This window comes from Ahaetulla prasina, chromosome 5, assembly GCF_028640845.1.
Source record: "Ahaetulla prasina isolate Xishuangbanna chromosome 5, ASM2864084v1, whole genome shotgun sequence".
Lineage (NCBI taxonomy): Eukaryota > Metazoa > Chordata > Lepidosauria > Squamata > Colubridae > Ahaetulla > Ahaetulla prasina.
Window position 1 is genome coordinate 81,883,564 of NC_080543.1, and position 20,513 is coordinate 81,904,076.

At 39.7% G+C, this 20,513-nt stretch overlaps 1 protein-coding gene across 2 annotated transcripts in view; it reads left to right on the forward strand.

Annotated features, from left to right (window-relative positions):
• Positions 1-20,513, forward strand: part of PHKA2 (phosphorylase kinase regulatory subunit alpha 2) — a 361,986-nt gene that overhangs the window by 156,314 nt on the left and 185,159 nt on the right. For both annotated transcript variants that reach the window (XM_058186862.1, XM_058186861.1), the window contains one exon: positions 7,136-7,292. In XM_058186862.1, the coding sequence (XP_058042845.1) occupies positions 7,136-7,292 (157 nt within the window). The remainder of the gene's footprint in view (positions 1-7,135; positions 7,293-20,513) is intronic.

Below are 20,513 nucleotides of genomic sequence, written 5' to 3' on the forward strand. Positions count from 1 at the left end.
CCATAAACTATCTAGTTCCTTTCCCCTCCAGAGGTTATCTTTCTAATAACAATTCCTTCTCTTTTATCTACTTATCCTATAGTTATACTTATTAGATATCTCTTACTTTTGTAATTTACTAACCTAATTTACCATCAATTTAATGTTACAATTAATTAAGTAAGATAATCAGATAATTAAACAATATAGTTAATTCTACCCTGTACCATTAACAAATTCACTCTAGAATTATTTAGCAATACCTAAACAGACTTAAATACTGTACTTCAAAGAAAAAGAAAAAAGAAAATATTTAATCAAGGTACAAATTATTTAAAACTATTTAAAATTGAGGACTTCCGGTGGCTACGCTATCGGAGAAAGGCGCCTGCACTGGGATTCTGTAAAAAGTTGGTGAAAACAGCGAATATCAGCTGTTCGCCGGCTGAAAGTACTTTCCCCGGGTAAAGGGGAAAGGAAAGAGCAGAGGACAGATAGGAAGAACTCCCTAGAGGCCCCGCTTTCTCGATTTGAAAGCGGGGAACTCAAAGGGGAAAGTTCCCTGGAAATCCCTCTGCAGCAGCTCAAGACCCAGCGCGTCTCTGCTTCGGCAGAAAGAGAAGAAAGCGACCATCTCTGCTTCAAATGATTGCTATGGATCTTAATAAGCAAACGGAACAAACACAAGTCATTTAAACTGCAAGTATTAAATCTGACTTCTATTTTTTAAAAACTTTTTTTCGCTTACAATCAACATAATGAAACAAAATGGCGCTCGTTAGTTGCTGAGAAAGTGAAAGTGAATGGAGACTCTATCATATCATGCTGGACTGTAAGCAGAGCAGAGGCTTTTTTTAAGCTGGATTTTTACTTATTTTTAATTTTTTCTTGTTTTATCTGGATTTAAGTGGACTGCTGGATTACTTTAGTTTGCTTAGGTATTTGAGAAGGGGACTCTCAGCAAGAATTTTGCCATGAAGGTTCTTTCAGAAGAATGGATTTGTGACTTTATACAGGAATATAGAGAAAATGTATGTAATTATCCAAAAATATGAATTGATAAAAAATTGGGATGTTTTGGATGAGAGTTTAGAGGAAACTAACCAGCCCAATCAGTACTTGGAAAATAGAGTGGAGGAGATACAAGCAAAAGTGGATAAAAATGAAGATATGATCGTGAATAAACAAGATGATGTAAAGAGGCTTTCTTTAAAAGTTTTGGATGAAATGCCTGAATCTGCGTTATAAGAGGTTGTTTCCCAAACCGATAAAATACACAGGGCTAATGCTTTACAAGAGCTTTCTTTCCGGATTGATGGAATATATGGTAGTAACTTGTGGATTGTTGGACAAAAGGAACTATTAAGAGATATTGTGATTGACTTTTCAAAAGGAGTAATGAAGGAAAGACAAGAGACTAATGCATCAAAAAAACCGGCAAGAGACAAAAGTATTACTCTTGAAAGAAGTTTTTTTCTGAAATATTAACAGATAAAAATATTAGCGTTCCTGAAAGCCTATATGCGAGAAAGATCTGGAAGAAATGGGTTGATTATATGTTTGACATATATCACAAAAGACTAGATATTTGGATTCATATTGGATTTTTTTTCCCCTCTTTTCTCTTAAGTTTGTATATTAAGAAAAATTGTGATGGTCAGAGGAGGAAGGACTAAAGTTGAATAGAGATTGTAATTTGCTGTATTGAAATTATGTAATATGTTGTACTGAATTGTAAATAGAATAATCTCTAAAGACTTTATGTAAGAAAGATTTGGGGGAAAAATGGGTTGATTATATGGTTATAGAAGCTACAAGGGAGATATTCTCTGAATTGGTTTGGATTTTTATGCATTATCTGGTTTTAAATACTTTAGGATTAATCTGCTGTATTGATTTATATATTTTATCAATGTTAATTATTATTTCTTGAAGGATTTTGGTTATGTAAGGGGGAAGTCAGAGCCAGAGAGGAAAAATTTGTATAATTGTTTTGGAATAATTTAGCTTGTAGCAGCAAAGTCCAGTTGTCCAGTTACTGCCACACTTTGCCAAGAGAAAGACTCGAGACCAGGAAGGTGAGAGAAACAGACTTTATTGATGCATCAGAGTCCAGAGTGTTCAGACACTAAAATCTGGACTGCCCGGGAAACGCCCAGGCAGGTGGTTTTAAAAACCCTAAGTCAAAAAGCAGAAGTAACTATGGAAAAGTACAGAAAGTACAGTTTCACATCTTAATAATACATGTCATACAGCAAAAAGCACCTAATATCCAAATACGGTAAGGGTTGAGCAAGTATCATACATCACCCATATGGCTTCCTGTTATGTTCTATCTCTTGTAGGATTTAGCAATGTTCCTGTTCAGCTGGCACATTCAGTTCCTCATTTATATTGAGGTTACAAAGCAGACAATCATAAGATATAAAATATAAGGTAGTTGAATATAAAGAGATATGTTAAAAGTACAGGTATCATATTAGGAAGGAGGAATAATGGATTTATGGATTAATCCAATCCTCCCGCCACAAGCTTATGTTTGTTTTTGAACTATATCTTATGGGTGTTCTGGGAAGTTTTTTAGCGAATGATTGTTTTTTTCAACTATACCTTGTGTTTGTTCTGGGAAATCGGGGGGGGGGAGGAGGGTGGTTTTGGAGGAGGAGGAGGGATGGAGTGGGGGGAGGGGGGGAAAAGGGGGAATTTTTGTAAAAACTTTTTCAATTAAAAAAAACTATTTAAAACTAACTTTTGTCACTCAGATTCAATACAATATTTTCTCTTAATCAGTAATTTTAATCAATTAATAAATTTATCTAATTATATACTATATCATATATTGTATCAATACCACCAAGGATCACTTAAGTGATACAATATATGATATAGTATATAATTAGATAAATTTATTAATTGATTAAAATTACTGATTAAGAGAAATAATAAAAATAAAGCTAATAAAAGGTCTAAATATACATCGTAATTTATACTATTAAATATACACTCATGATGAGAGTTCTGTGGCAAAAGTTGCTGGCTCCCCCTCCCCCTTGTGACTGATCCCTCTAACTGGCAAAATGCTATGGGGTTTTTTAGCTTCTGCAGGGGGATGCCCAGTTTCCCCACCAGAGTTGGGCTAATCAAGCACTGGGTGCACGCTGAGTCCAGGAGAGCTGAGAGTTTTACTCTTTTCCGCCAGCTGGGGATGAATAGTCTTAGGGGCAGGGTGAGCAGATCAATTGGTTCGCTTAACAGCGGGTCATCTTCAGGGTCACTTTTGGACAGACTTGGTCCTTCCCTTGGTGGTGCCGGAGTTCCTTACCCCGATTTTGCGAGGGAAACTGGCCAGGTTGAGCTCCACCTCTTTGGCGAGGATGTACCATTCATGCAGACAGTTTGGGGCTCCTTGGCTAGGCAGACCTGGTAGAAGTTGTCATTCAGGCCATCCTTGAATCAGCTCACCAGGATGTCTTCCAGCCAGTCTGCCCTGCAGGCAAGGTCTCGGAATTCCTGGATGTATTCCACCACCAGTCGGTGACCCTGTTTTACTGTTCTGATGCAATCGTGGGCTTTTTGGTCCTCCAGGAGGTCGTTGAACTGGTGATGACGAGCTATTGTAAAACGGTTTAAATTTCTCAGCTTGTGGGCATTAGCATTGGGGAGGCTCACCATCCATCAGGCCACCGCCCGTTTCAGGGTCAGGGTGACGACTCAGACTCGGGCACCCTGGATTTGGAAATCCTGGCCATACTCATGCATGTATGTGAGGACATGTGCCAGGAAGAACCTCAGTTGTTGCAGGTTGCTATCATACTTTACTTCTAGAGGGAAGATCTTCCTTTACAATTGCAGTGCTCTGGGCTGACCGAGGACGTTTGCAGGAGCCGGTGCTGTGCGGGGCAAGTTTGGCGGGGCAGCAGCTGCTCCTGCAGTGACGTTAGCTGGGCCTGCGGCCACTGGATCTGGAGTAACGGTTCTGGCTCAATCGGCTGCCACTGCAACCTCACCCCCCACCCTTTGGCAATGATCCAGCTCCCCCCAGACTTTGAGGTTCTCAAATGCTTCCATCCCGAATCTCATGACATGTCTCTTGAGTCGATTGTTCCCAGCCAATTTCTCAGTCAGTTCTTGATCTGACAGGGCTTCCAGCTCATGTTTCCAGCCCAGTTGTCAGCTGCCGTGGGTGAGGGTGACTCCTCTGGTTCTGTCATCCAAGTTGTTTTTCTTCCCCACTCTGATCGACCACCTGGGCTTTGTGGAGTCTTTCAACACGGCTTCGATATCTTTGATGGGGCAGATGGAGCTGGCATCTGGCTGGGAGAAGGTAGAATCCCCCCCCCCAGCATTCAGCCTCTCCTTGCTCACCACTTTGTTCAGACATTATTTGCAGGGTCCCCTCGGTAGAGCAAATTTGCTTCTCTGGGTTGACTGCTTTTGCAGGGGTCCTCAAACTTTTTAAACAGGGGACCAATTCACAGTCCCTCAAACAGTTGTGGGGCCGGACCAGCTGGGTGGGCCTGCTAGGTGGTCATGTGACTGGGTGGGCGTGGCCAATTTAGCAGTCCAATAAACAATATGCACAAATTAAACTTTAATCTGTTTTGCTCCTGTGGGTATTTTATTTTTTTCGTTTGCATGTTGCTCTTTTGACTGACTTTTCTTTTTAATAGATCATTTTTAAGTAGTTTAGGAGTCTAGTGGTCGACTTCAGGAAACTCAGTTTTAAAGCAATTATTCTCAGCCCCAAGGAGCTTACAATCACAAATAGAATAAACCAGGGAAGGCATTGCCTCTTCTTGTTTTGGGTGGGTGGGAGTCAAGGGACTCAACCCAAGAGCTGGGCCTCCTTAGAGAGGCAAAGGAGCAGATAGCATCAGAGCCCTCCCTGGCTCTTCCCTGAAGTCGCCCTGGCATAAGCGGGTGATCCCATGTGAAGCTGCTGGGCAATTCCATGTGAAGAAGGTGGGGGCTGCTAGCAGAGACGTCCTGAAGTTGGTTCTTCTCTGGGATAAGGAGAGCTGGCTGCAGCTGCTGACCCACCCATCCTCCATCCCAGGAGCATGTGGCTGCACTGGTGGCAATACCCCTCCACCTGTGGGCCCTCCCCTGCCCACCTGCGCCCTTAAGCCTTACCGTTGCAGCAGCAGCAGTGTGGTGAACATTGAACCATTGAAATGAGCAGAAGTGGGAAGTGTGGCTGGACAGTGGAAGATAAGGGTGACAGCTGGAGTAGGGGCGATGTGGGCAGCCTTGCGGTAGATGAGGGATCTCCTCCCCAGGACCCCCATCATCTGGGAAAAGCTAGCCACACTGGGAATGGCTGGGAGGAGAGGGGCAAGGGGAGGGGTTGAACCCCACCACTCCGCAGGCAAGATACATCAGGAAGCTTCAGAACGGAGACAAAACAGATGGCCCTCCTCCCCTTACACATTCCCCAAAGGTAAATCAAAGCACAGGGCAGATAGGTGTCAGGGTAAGGGTTATAAACTAAGGGGTTACAGGATATGTAGGAAACAGGAAGAGGGCAATAAGCGAATATTTATTTATTTTATTTATTTATTTTGTCACAACAATATATGTAGGAATCATACAAAAGATTATATAGTATATAAACATATATGGGTAAATATAAGGGGGTATAATAAATGGACCCAGGTCCCCCCTTCCCACAGAAATGGCAGTACCACTTTAAGTTTTATGCCTTTAAAGGCATAAAACTCTTCATGCAAAAGTCTTTTGACCAAGAATAAAGAAAATGCATACATGCTTTGTTTAATTTTGAAACAGTAGAGATAGTCCTTATTTAGCAACTGCCTTGGATAGCAACTGTTTGCAGATACAGTGGTGATAAATAGTAATAAAAATCATTTTTTGGCCATTCCCAGTACTAGAAGCCGGAAGCGTGAAACTATGGTATGGTCTGGTGGGAAGATTTTAATCAACTAATTAAGGCTACAGAGTGAGCTTGTTAACTTGCTCTTAGTACATTTTAGGGACATGGTGCAATACAGAAAAAAAATTACCTCAGGAAGATATAGTTTGTTTAAGTAATCTTTCCACCCTATGAGGCAAAAAAAAAGAGGGGGAAGAGAAATGGAGCAGGCACAGGTAGCCCTTGCCTTAACCACAATTCAACCAAAATTTCTATTGCTAAGTGAGACAGTTGTTAAATGAATTTTGCCCCATTTTACAACTTTTCTTGCTACAGTTGTTAAGTGAATCATTGGAGTTGTGAAGTTAGTAACAAAGTTGCTAAGTGAATTTGACTTCCCCATTGACTTTGCTTGTCAAAAGGTCACAAAAGGTGATCATGGTCCCAGGACACAGCAACCATTATAAATATGAGCCAGTTACTAATAATCTGAAGTTTGGTTACATGACCATGAGGACCTGCAATGGTCGTAGGTATGAAAATGGTCCTAAGTCATTTTTTTTCAGTACCGTTGTATCTTCAAACAATCACTAAATGAACTGTTCTAAGTTGAGGACTACCTATACAAGAGAACGTTATTTGAATAACACAGCAACAACCAGTGATCTCTCTCCCTCCCATTCTCTCTCTCTTTCTCCCTTTCTCCCTCTCCCTCTCTCCCTCCCTCTCTTCACATAGCAACCAAATTGATTAGAACCAATTGAGTCAGTAAACAAGGACTACCTGTAATTCTGTTACCTTCACTGAATTTTTAAGTTCTTAAATCAAGAATTGCTTTGGGGGGCTTTCAAAAACACTGTGGGAACTTAAATGTAAAAATACTAATTAATTACTAATTTTATACAAATTTTCATGTATATATTTGTATTAAAAGTTATAGTTTTGAGAGTTGAATTTCAGACTGTAACTTTTACTTATTTCTGGAAATTTAATCAGGACTGATACACATACAGCCCATGGCAGGCATGTCCAACCCATGGCCCACGAACTACATGTGTCCCTGGACAGTTAGTAATGCAGGCTCACAAGATCATAAAATTTTAACCTTAATATGTGTATTATATACCTTAACTATATTATATATTTTATTTGTGACCCAATTCTTTTTCATTCAATGAAAAACCAAACCAAAATGTTGGATCCCCATGACTTACAATATCCCACTTTCCTTTTAAAAAAATAAATAAGGACATATAACCAACATGATACATTTTGTTTTGTAAGAGGTCTTGATTGGGAAACACAGCTCTATGGCCAGTCTGGAGTCACAGTTCATTGCCTCCTCAACGAACTGTACAGCAAAGCCGGTGTAAACCAAGAATGGGGGCTCATCCGCTATATTTCTGGCATATTGAAAAAGAAAGTTGAAGTCCTGGCTGAGGTATGGATCAAACAAATTGTTTCCATTTCAGTTTCTCTCAACCTTGAAAAGCAATTTTTTAAAAAAAAGATTTCTCATATAGCATGCACTCAAGTCCTACAGAGAATCCCTGTTCAAATGGCCAGAAGTACTTATTTTCTTTGGGGTTTGGTTTGTTCTGAAACACTTGTCCCTGAGATAAAAATAGCTCTTATTCTCCTGGCCTTCCAGAAATTTAAGAAACTTGATTATTCTAGAAGGCATGTGAAATTTAAGTACCATAGAGCTTGTAGTGTCAGAAATATTACAATCTTTATAGCATTTACCATAATTATATGTTGAAATTCTGTATGATGGCTGCAAGTGATTCTTTTGTTCACCGCTAGTTTTGACTGGTTTATAAATTCATAACCATTATATTTATTTATTTCTTCACTCATCTGGGTATTAGTATACATCCATACCCATTAAGTCAGAGAAATAATATCAGCATTATGAATAGAGATAGGAATAGGAATAGAATAGAATAGAATAGAATAGAATAGAATAGAATAGAATAGAATAGAATAGAATAGAATAGAATAGCAGAGTTGGAAGGGATCTTGGAGGTCTTCTAGTCCAACCCCCTCTGAGGTAGGAAACCCTACACCACTTCAGACAAATGGTTATCAAACATCTTCTTAAAAACTTCCAGTGTTGGAGCATTCACAACTTCTGGGAGCAAGCTGTTCCACTAATTAATTGTTCTAACTGTCAGGAAATTTTTCCTTAGTTCTAAGTTGCTTCTCTCTTTGATTAGTTTCCACCCATTGCTTCTTGTCCTGCTCTCAGGTACTTTGGAGAATAGCTTCTCTCTCTTTCTTTGTGACAGCCCCTGAGATATTGAAACACTGCTATCATGTCTCCCCCAGTCCTTCTTTTCATTAAGCTAGACATACGCAGTTCCTGCAACCGTTCTTCATATGTTTTAGCCTCCGGTCCCCTAATCATCTTTGTTGTTCTTCTCTGCACTCTTTCTAGAGTCTCAACATCTTTTTTACATCGTGGCGACCAAAACTGAATGCAATATTCCAAGTGTGGCCTTACCAAGGCATTATAAAGTGGTATTAACACGTCACGTGATCTTGATTCTATCCCTCTGTTTATGCAGCCTAGAACCGTGTTGGCTTTTTTGGCAACTGCTGCAAACTGCTGGCTCATATTTAAATGGTTGTCTTCTAGGACTCCAAGCTCCCTCACAATTACTACTATTTTTTTTTTAAGTTTTAATTGTTTTTATTTTTTATAAATATCTCAAATCAATGCATGAACAATGTGGTGCCAGAGTGTCATACATTCTAATGCAAATAAAACTAATAAAGTTAATCATAATTATTACATTCTATCAACATGTATTTCTAATAATACACATTTATATTAGGTTACAATCTATCATTATTCAATCATTCCACATTTTTTCATGTCATTACTTTCATTTTGTTGTATAAAAATGTATACACTAATATTCCCCCTTCTCTTATTTCTATCACTTATTCTAGCTTTTAATCATGTCACCCTTTGTTAAACAACTTTATCTTTCTTTCCTTTCTTTTTGCAAAAAGTTTGTTATTTTTTATAAGCATAATAATAATAAAAAATCATTGTGAACAGATTATCAGTCAGATACATCCTTAAACATATTTCAAATTTCACACACACACCCATTGTATTCTATACAATATATTTTCTTCTCCTTCTTAAAATTAATTATTATTTGCACATATCTAATAAAAAAAATTCTATTCCATCCCATTCTGAAACAATATTTAAATGAAGTCTAGTCCCCGTATTTTAATTCCCCAAAATATCATTAATAATTCTTCTATAAACTTCTTAAATTTCTCAAATCTGAACGTATTTCTATATTACTTTTAATCAGAGGTCAGACCATCTAAAAACCCTTTCTTGAAGCTGCTCAGCGATCACATAAACATTTCCATCTTGCATAGGAGTAGTCCTGAACTCACAAAGTCTATTCCCTTTTATCATCTTCCTCTGTCTCTAAATAACATGTATTTAAAAAAATTCCATATAATCAATTCTCAATAAAGAAAAACAAAAAAATTAAAATTAAAAAGGGTAATTGCTTCTTATTTTCCCTAATAATTCCTTCATTGTATTCTACTGTTCCCTTGGAAGTTTTTATCACTAATCATTTTAGTTCCCTTACATATTCTTAAAAACAAAAGAAATAACCTTTTTCCTCTACATAATAACACTCATTTCCCTCTCTCCCCAATTTATTCTACAATCTTTCCCGCCATTCCCTAAAACATCATTAATAATTATTCTATAATTGTCACTTGTATTCTTGTATAAATGTTAAAATTCTCTGCTTAATTCCTTAATATAAATCTGAGAGCAGCCATTTTAGATCCTTTCTTGAAAATGTCGTGCAATCACACCAACATCATCTTCAAGGGAATAGTCCTGAACTCACAAAGACTATTCCCTCTTATCATCTTCCTCTGTCTCTAAATAACATGTATTTAAAAAAATTCCATATAATCAATTCTCAATAAAGAAAAACAAAAAAATTAAAATTAAAAAGGGTAATTGCTTCTTATTTTCCCTAATAATTCCTTCATTGTATTCTACTGTTCCCTTGGAAGTTTTTATCACTAATCATTTTAGTTCCCTTACATATTCTTAAAAACAAAAGAAATAACCTTTTTCCTCTACATAATAACACTCATTTCCCTCTCTCCCCAATTTATTCTACAATCTTTCCCGCCATTCCCTAAAACATCATTAATAATTATTCTATAATTGTCACTTGTATTCTTGTATAAATGTTAAAATTCTCTGCTTAATTCCTTAATATAAATCTGAGAGCAGCCATTTTAGATCCTTTCTTGAAAATGTCGTGCAATCACACCAACATCATCTTCAAGGGAATAGTCCACTATTCCATTCTTACATTCTTCCTCTGCCTCTAGAAATCATTCTTTAATACAATTGCAAATCACAAATAATGAGTTAAACATTTTAAATAACAATTAAATTTCTTCTTGTTCTTAAGTATTTTAAATCATAAAAACCAACTTTCTTGTCCAAATCTTTTGTTCCATAATTGTCACTTTTGCTTAGATAACAAAATTTTCTCTTAATTCTATAATCCAAGGGCAGCCATCCAAGGTCCTTTCTTAAAACTGTTGTGTAATCACACCAACTTATCCATCTACGTGGGAAAAGTCATAAAACAAAAGCTATTTGACTCTTACATTCTTCCTCTGCTTCTAGATGTCACTCTTTGGTACAATTACAAACCACAAATAACTAAGTAGCCATTTTAGGTAGCGATAAATTTCTTCTTATTCTTAGATGTTTTAGATCGTGAAGGTCATTTTTCCAAAATCTTTTCTTGAATGCCTCGTAAAATCATATTATAATTATCTTGAATTCGGAGAGATAATTTCTTTCTTTATTTTCCTCTGTCTTTAAGTATCTTCTTTTAAGTTACAGTCTCAATTAACACAGTATCCATTTTATTTCTGTAATAATAAGCCATGCCTTCCGTTTGTCTTTATTCAAAATCTTATCCCCTTTTAATAATTTCTTTAAATTTCTTCTAGTCCCAAATTGGAGGATAGAGGGATTTGAGATAGTCCATTAAGATCAGTACAATATTCCCTTTAACTCCTTTTTCTTGTTTCTTTTATATCCTAAGTAGTCCATCAAAACTTCCAGGGATCTCAAAACAATTGCTTAGTTAAAAGGTGTTTATTTTCCTTTCTTATTTAATTAGGGCTCTTAACTTCCATTCCAAGGCCTCATTTTCCAGAATTTGGGTATTCTTTAAATTGATTCTTTCCACTTTCACTTTCCAGTGCATTTAGCCGCTAGTTTAAAGTTCTTTTAAAGCTTGTGCCAATTTTAAAATAAGGTTTCTTCGTGAGTTGGTGATAACTCACCCGACTTCAATAATCTGTTTCTTTTGTGCTTCGTCCTCCTGCCTGATCTTGTGGCCGTCCCGACTTTGTTGCAGCAGGTGGCGGCTGCATTCCTCCCCATTGGGTCGAGGGGAAAGAAAGCTGGAACTCTAGGGAGTTTGCAGTCTCCCCGTTCGCTCCAGCAGCTCCCCCATTCTTTGCTGCCCCTTTGAGGCAGCTATGGTCCGAGATGGACCCCCCTATCAAGGGAGGGGGATTTCAGCGTACACCCCAGAGATACCAGGGTGTGTGACCGTCTTGCTCACGATATTGGCCATGCCTCCAACTTTATCTTTCTTTCCTATCAAACTACTAATCATGTCACCAACCTAAAAAGAAAGAGAAGAGCGAGAGAAAAAAGGGAAGGCAAATCAGAACAACAACAAAAAGAAATTATCCATCCATCGGCTCTTGTCCGCTTCAATATTTTAATTGCTACTCTTTAAGAAAAGAAAGGGGAAGGGAAAAACAAATCAACCATCAGTAAAAAGAAAAAAATACTCATCTATCCATCGCCTCTTGCCTGCTTCGATTCTTTAATTGCTATGCTTTTTTTTTACTTACCTCCAAAATTCCTCTTAAATCTTTAACTCTGTATATGCCTGTTTCTTGGATGTTCAATCTAGATATTCCTCTCCCCTCTACCAGTGGTGGGTTTCTGCTGGTTCGCCTCAGTTCAGGCAAACCAGTAGTGGTGGTGGGTGGCTCCGCCTACCCACCCAGATGTCATCACAGACGCTCTGCGCATGTGCAGAAGCACCGTGCGTGAGCGCACACGTGCACTCACAGTTCTGAACTGGTAGCGAAGGTAAGTGGAACCAACTACTGCCCTCTACCCTCTTCCAATATCTAGTTTCTATTATTTCTACCCAGGCCCCTATCTCCCTTTCAAACATATATTTCAACTCTCTTTGTATATTTTCCCCCTGGTTTAATTCATCAATCACTATTATTTTTATTGTTGTCTCTTCTTTGTCTCCTTCCTCCTTCTTCATTTTTTCTGTTGGCTCCTCCCTTTCTTGGGTGTCTTGGTCTTTACCCATCATCCCTTGTATATTTTCCATTTGTTCCATAGTCTCCTTAAATCCTTTCTCCATGATCTCTTTTGTATTTTGAAAGAGTAACTCAATCTCCATCAGAATTCCACTCATTTCGTCCTTATTAAGTGCCTTATTTTTTTGTTTTTTGTTTTAAATCAACTTTTATTCAGCAGTCCAAGATCTATTTGTTCAGTCCTTAAGTTACCCTTCAAGGAGCACACTACTAGTCCCAATTCTATATGTCCCTTAGGAAAACAATCAATACCATTTAAATAGTCTCAGAAATTATCTCCTTTACAGATTCAATCTTCTAGTATAGCACTCAGTTGTCTTGTTAATTAAATTGCTTCCTCAATTCCATGTTTGAATCTCCAGGAGTCATGGGGTAGCAAAAATAATTCAATGGATATTGTCACTGTCCTTCTTTTTTTTTTTTTTACATCTGTATCTCTTATCCTATTTAACCTCTATATACAGATTCTACTTATAATAATAATATTTTATAATATTTTAATTTTTATACCGCCCTTCTCCTGAAGGACTCAGGGCGGTGAACAGCCAGATAAAAAACAGTACAATACACTACAATAAAATCATTATTTAAAAAACTTATTCAATATGGCCTATAAATTAAATATAAAATACATAATATAATATAAAACCCCATTATATATAAATTTGATCAATAAATAAATAAAAATTTAAAATCCAATTAAAAAACCCATTATTTTTTTTATTCAAAAAGTTTTACAAAATTTTTCCCCCCTTCCCCCCCTCTCCCCCTCCCTTCACACCCCCCCCCCCCCGACTTCCCGGAACAAACACAAGGTATAGTTAAAAATAAAACAAACATATGCTAAAAAATTTTCATCCCAACTTAATTATACCCCTACAATAATCAATTCCTAACTTCCCCCGAAAACAATCAAAAATAATACATCATAATCATTCAAAAACAGTCTGATAACTCTTAGTCTGATATCTACGTTGAATATAGTCAATCCATTTTTTCCATTCCTTTAAGTATCTTTCTTGCGTATTGTCTTTCAAAAAGGCTGATATCTTCGCCATCTCAGCCAAATTGGCAACCTTCAATATCCATTCTTCTATTGTAGGTACTTCTTTTTTCTTCCAGTATTGTCCTATTAGTAATCTTGCTGCTGTTATTAGATTTAAAATCAATTTAGTCTCAATTACTGTACAATCCGTAATAATTCCCAACAAAAAAAATTGCGGCAGGAACTTTATCTTCTTTTCAAAACATTTTGTAAGATCCACCAAATTTTTATCCAAAAGGCCTTTATATCCTTACAAGTCCACCAAATGTGAAAATATGTAGCGTCATCACGATTACATCTCCAACATTTTGCTTGCATATCTGGATACATACACGATAATTTTTTAGGATCTAAGTGCCATCTATAAAACATTTTATAAAAATTTTCCCTCAAATTCTGTGCCTGCGTGAATTTAACATTTCTAACCCAAACTTTTTCCCAAGTTTCCAATAATATTGGCTCCTGAAAATTTTGTGCCCACTTTATCATACAGTCCTTTACCAAGTCCCTTTCAGAATCTATTTCAAGTAACACATTATACAATCTCTTTATATGCTCCTGAGACTGATTTCTAATTTGCTTTACCAAATTTCCCTCGTTCTGCTCTATACCAATTTTCTGATCTTCCTTCCATCTAGCACGTAGTTGCTCATATTGAAACCAAGTATAATTTTTCCCTTCCTCTTTTAATACGTGCAGAGATTTTAATTGCAAATTACCTCTTTCAGTATACAAAAGATCTTTATATGTAATCATTTCCTGATTCTGTTCTATATTTATATTCTCTATTGTATGTCTAGGACTTGCCCATATAGGAACCTTATAATTTAGTTTATAAGAGTATTTTTTCCAAACACGCAGAAGAGCAGTTCTTAGCACATGATTTTTAAAGGCCTTATCCACTTTTTTGTCATAAATTAAATATGCATGCCATCCATATAGCAAGTCATAACCTTCTATATTCAAAATTCTTTCCTCCGTTAAATTAAACCAATCACTTATTGCAGAGAGAGCAGCTGCTTCATAGTATAATTTAAAATTGGGCATTTTTAAACCTCCCCTTTCCCGAGAATCTTGAATTATTTTCATTTTAACCCTAGCTTTTTTACCTTCCCATATAAATTTGTTAATTCCCTTCTGCCATTCCTCAAGATTCTTATCTTTCTTAATTATTGGTATCATCTGAAAGAGGAATAAAAATCTAGGTAAAACATTCATTTTAATAGCAGCAATTCTCCCCAGCAAAGATAATTGCAATTTTTTCCAAACAATCAACTCCTTCTGAACTTTTTGCCATAAAACCTCATAGTTATTCTTATACAATTTCACATTTGACGATGTAATATAAACCCCTAAGTATTTAACCTTCTTTACAATTTCAAATCCTGTTATTTCCTCTAGTTTTTTCTCATAAAAGCTTTACTAGCGTCCCAAATCATTTCTATCGATGTTTCGTTATTCAAATTATAATCAAAAAATTCTTTCATCTGCTTTTTACATTGAATTACATTATCCTGATATCTAAACAAATTTTCATTTAATCTCCAAGTTCTTCTACCTTCTTTTGCATATTGCAATTCCATCCAAACAGGACTATGATCAGACAAACATCTTGGAAATATCTTAGTTTTCTTCACCCTAAAAAGCAAATCATTAGAAATTAAAATAAAATCAATACGTGAGAAGGATTGATGCCTATCAGAGAAAAAAGTATAGTCTCTTTCCTCCAAATTCCGCAGTCTCCATACATCTCTCAACTCGAAATCTTCTATCATGTCAAAAAAGGATTTAGGCAGCTTTGCATGTGCAGGTATCTTCTTAGAAAAAATTCTCTTGTCCTTTCGTGTATCTATTACTCCATTCCAATCTCCCAATATAATACACGATTTATAATCCCATAGAATCAACTTATCATACAACATTCTATAAAATTTTTCTTGTTGCTGATTGGGTGCATATATACCAAACAAGAGGGTCCTTTTTGTTTCTATTGTAAGTTCAATAGTAATATATCTTCCGTGAATATCTGCGTCTATTAACTTGGCTGGTATATCTTTTCTCAAATAAACCACTATGCCATGTTTTTTCTCCAAAGCTGAAGCAACAAAATGTTTACCTAACTTTGAGTTTATTAAGTACTTTTGATCTGATAGTTTAATATGCGTTTCTTGTAAGCAAATTACATCATTTCTAAATTGTTTCAAATAATGAAATATTTTTCTTCTCTTCTGAGCTGAATTCAAACCATTGACATTCCAAGTCAAGATTTTATTTGCCATTACTGGCCTGCTGAAGCTTTTGAGCAATCAGCTGAAGATCGTCCTCCCGTATCTTGACGTGCTCCTCCCACCGCTTCTGTAGCAGAATCCTGAACTTTACTTTGAGTTTGTTGCTCCTTTTCTTTACGCTTAAGGGCTCCCCTCGTCAGTCTTTGTTCTTGTGGTTGTTCCTCAGATGGTAACATCACTGGAATCACCTCAGCTTCCACACCCATTTGAGTCTCTTGAATTCTTTTTTCTATTATTTCTACTTCAAGTTTCAGCACGGTAGAAAGAAAATCTTTGGCCTTAAGCACTGTGTCAATACGATATCTCCTTCCTTGATAATACACTGTCAAACCAACTGGAACCTCCCATCTAAATTGAATCTGGTATTTCTTAAGTTCTTGTGTAAAAAATGTAAAGTCCTTTCTATCCCTTAACATCTTGGGAGGAATCTCTTTCAAAACCTTCAGCTCCTGTTCTCCTATTTTCAAGTTTTTCTGAACAGCAACTTGCAAAATTTGATTCCTCACTGTTCTTTTCAAAAAATAAACCACAATGTCTCTAGGAAGTTTCTTCTGCCTAGCAATCCAGGAATTAACTCTATAAATTTTGTCAATTTGATAAGCAACCTCTTGTGGATCAAGTTCAATAAGTTCAGCCAGAGCTTCTGATAAATTTTTTTTTAAATCTTCCCCTTTCTCCTCATTCAAGCCCCTAATTCTCAGAGCTCCTTCCATCATTCTATACTGCATCACCACCACTTGATCTTCATTTTTTTCCAATTTGATTTGCATTCCCCCCATTCTATTTTCTATTTGCTGATTTGACTGAGCAATTTCTTGCACCTCCTCCTCCACCACCTCCAGTCTTTTTGCCAAACCTTGAAAAGCCATCAAAATATCTTCTCTTATTTTTTTATTATTCTCTTTTATTTCTTCTCTTATTTTCTCATTATTATCCATAATCTCCTTAAACCTTTCTTCAAACACTTTCCCTTGCTCTTTAATCAAATCTTCTAACGCTGGTTCAGAACCCCTTCTACCCCCAGTCTTAGGTGGTTTAGTAGCCATTTCAGTTTTTAAGAGTCACAAAATATAAGTCTAGAAACTTCTCTTTTCCCCTTTAAGTATAGGAGAGCTCACTTCACTTCATTAGAATCCACACATAACGTTTCTTATCTTCTTAGTTACACAGGCTGTTTAAAATTCCATTCTTTACTTTCACTCCTTTTCAGGCGCCATCTTAAAGAGTCAGTTGAAACAAAGAAAAAAAAAGTTTCTCTTTTTAAAAGGGTAGAAGTCAGGAAATCAAAAATACTTGCAATCCAATAGTTGTTCACTTGTGCTCATTCCGTCTGCTTATAGAGATCCATAAAGATAAGACAATTAGCAGAGATGGACACTTTCTTCTTTTCCTGCTTTTGCAGGAGCGCACTGAAGTCGGAGCTTATGGCAGGATGATTTATGGGACTCGACCCTCAGGGCTCTGTTTAATAAAAAACAAAGCCCCTGGGGAGGTCTACCACTCCCCCGCAGCTCTTATCTCACCCTTTCATCCAGGGAGAGAGATTAAAGCCGGCTTTTCCTGGCTTTTACGATGTTCAGTACGGAGCCCCTTAATTAGGAACTCAGCGAAGAAGGTGGCGCCAACAGAAGCCTAAAAAACCCATTTTAAGCCAGTCCTGCTCGGAAGAATAACTACGTCTTCAGCTCGCAGCGAAAGGTCCGGAGGTCAGGAAGTTGTCGAAGTCCTGGGGGAAGCTCATTCCAGAGGGTAGGTGCTCCCACCGAGAAGGCTCTCCCCCTGGGGGTTGCCAGCCAACACTGTTTGGCTGACGGCACCCTGAAGAGACCCTCTCTATGGGAGCGTACGGGTCGGTGGGAGGCATGTGGTAACAGAAGGCGGTCCCGAAGATATCCCGGTCCTAAGCCATGGAGCGCTTTAAAGGTGGTAACCAGCACCTTGAAGTGCACCCGGAAGACCACAGGCAGCCAGTGCAGCCTGCGCAGGATAGGTGCTATATGAGACCCACGAGTGGCTCCCTCTATCACCCGCGCAGCTGCCTTCTGGACCAACTGGAGCCTCCAGGTGCCCTCAAGGGGAGCCCCATGTAGAGAGCATTGCAGTAGTCCAGGCGAGAAGTGACAAGGGCATGAGTGACCGTGCATAAGTCATCCCGGTCTAGAAAGGGGCGCAACTGGCGAACCTGGTAAAAAGCTCTCCTGGAGACGGTCGCCAAATGATCTTCAAAAGACAACCATCCATCCAGGAGAACGCCCAGATTGCGCACCCTCTCCATTGGTGCCAATGATTTGCCCCCAACAGTCAGCAGCGGTTGCAGCTGACTGTACCGGGATGCCGGCATCCACAGCCACTCAGTCTTGGAGGGGTTGAGCTTGAGCCTGTTTCTCCCCATCCAGACCCGCACAGCCTCCAAACACTGAGACAACACTTCGACAGCTTCATTGGGGTGGTCAGGGGTGGAAATGTACAGCTGGGTGTCATCCGCGTACAGTTGATGACCTCACCCAGCGGCTTCATGTAGATGTTGAACAGGAGAGGTGAGAGAACCGACCCCTGTGGCACCCCACAAAGGAGGCGCCTTGCGGTCGATCTCTGCCCCCCTGCCAACACCGTCTGCGATCAGTCGGAGAGATAGGACGAGAACCACCAAAACACGGTGCCTCCCACTCCTAAACCCCCCAACCGCCGCAGCAAGATACCATTGTCGATGGTATTGAAAGCCGCTGAGAGATCTAGGAGGACCAGGGCAGAGGAATAACCCCTGTCCCGAGCCCTCCAGAGGTCATCCACCAACGCGACCAAAGCTGTCTCCATGCTGTACCCGGGTTGGAAACTGGACTGGAACAGGTCTAGATAGACAGATTCATCCAGATTCATCCAGGTACTGGGGTAACTGATGTGCCACCACACTCTCAACAACCTTCGCCACAAAGCAAAGGTTGGAGACTGTAGTTACCCAAAACAGCTGGGTCCAGGGAGGGCTTCTTGAGGAGGGGCCTCACCACCGCCTCTTTCAAGGCGGTGGGAACAACACCCTCCCTCAAGGAAGTGTTGACAATTCCCTGGAGCCAGCCTCGTGTCCCTCCCGGGTGGCCAGCACCAACCAGGAGGGACACGGGTCCAATAAACATGTGGTGGCATTCAGCTGCCCCAGCAACCTGTCCATGTCCTCAGGAGCCACAGGATCAAACTCCTCCCAGATGGTCTCAACAAGACTAGCCTCCGTCACCTCGCCTGAAACTACCCAATTTTGGTCCAAACCGTCCCGAAGCTGAGCGATTTTGTCGTACAGATACCTGCTGAAATCCTCAGCACAACCCTGTAAGGGATCATTGTGCCCCTCCTGGTGAAGGAGAGAGCGAGTCACCCTAAACAGGGAGGCCGGGCGGTTCTCTGCCAACGCAATGAGGGTAGAAACAGAGGCCCGCTTGGCCTCCCTCAAAGCCACTAGATAGGTCTGAATATGAGACCTAACTAGTGTACGGTCAGCTTCAGAATGGCTGGACCTTCAAGCACTCTCTAGGCGTCTTTTCCAGCGTTTCATCTCCCTCAGCTCCTCGGAAAACCAGGGAGCTGGTTGAGACCTACGCCGGGTCAGAAGCCGCAAAGGCACGACACGGTCCAAAGCACCCGCTGCGGCCTGTTCCCAGTTTGCGACAAGCTCCTCGGCCGAGCCGTGGGCCAGATCACCAGGGAACGACCCAAGCTCCATCAGGAACCTCTCCGGGTCCATCAGTCGCCTGGGACGGAACCAATGCATTGGCCCCGTCTCCCTGTGGTGTTGAGCGGTGGTCCGAAAGTCCAGACGAAGGAGAGAGTGATCTGACCATGACAAAGGTTCAATGGCTAATTCTCGTACTTCCAGATCACTCAACCACTGTCCAGAGACAAAAATCAGATCCAGTGTGCTTCCCCCAACGTGGGTGGGACCGTCAACTAGTTGGGTCAGGTCCATGGCCGTCATGGAGGCCATGAACTCCCGAGCTGCTGTTGACGACACACCGATCGATGGCAAGTTGAAATCCCCCATGACCATAAGCCTAGGGGTATCAACTGCCATCCCGGCTATCATCTCAAGCAACTCGGGCAGGGCTGTTGTCACGCAGCAAGGAGCCAGGTATGTGATCAACAACCCCCCCCCCCCCGGGGCAGCGATGAAATGCACTTACCTTCACTACCGGTTTGGGAATGTAAGCCTGCATGCACGCTTGCTATGCTCACATGTGCTTCTTCTATGCATGCACAGAAGGCTCTGCACATGCACAGAGAGTCAAAAACGGGATGTAATGATGTCCGGGTGGGTGGGTGGAGCCTTCCGCCGCCGGCACTACCAGTTCGCGTAAGCCAGTTAGATCCAGCCAGATTTCACCGTTGCCCCATAGTCACAGGAGAGCTGCGAATCTCCTCGACCTCACAGGGTGCCCGTCTTTGTTTCACCATCCCTAAAGGGCAGCTTTGGCTCCCTCCTGGAGCCCACAAGCAGGAAGAATTCAGCACAGGGGATGGAACCCAGTTCTCCTGTGTCTGAAAGGTACCACGATGTCAACCGGAAGTTCACAGTTAACTACTGTTGAGCAAGGTACCATATATACTATATCTGTGCATTTTTTTTCTTGCCTAAATGTAGAACTTTACTTTTTCACCATTGAATTTCATTTTATTAGATAAGTTCATTTTATTAGATAAGTTGTTCAAGTCTGTCAAGATCCTTCTGTATCTTAAGCCTATCTTCTGGAGTGTTGGCTATTCCTGCCAGCTTGGTGTCATTTGCAAATTTGATGAGTTCCCCATCTATCCCCTTGTCCAAGTCATTGATGAAGATGTTGAAGAGTACTGGGCCTAAAACAGAGCCTTGGGGTACTCCACTGCATACTTCCCTCTATGT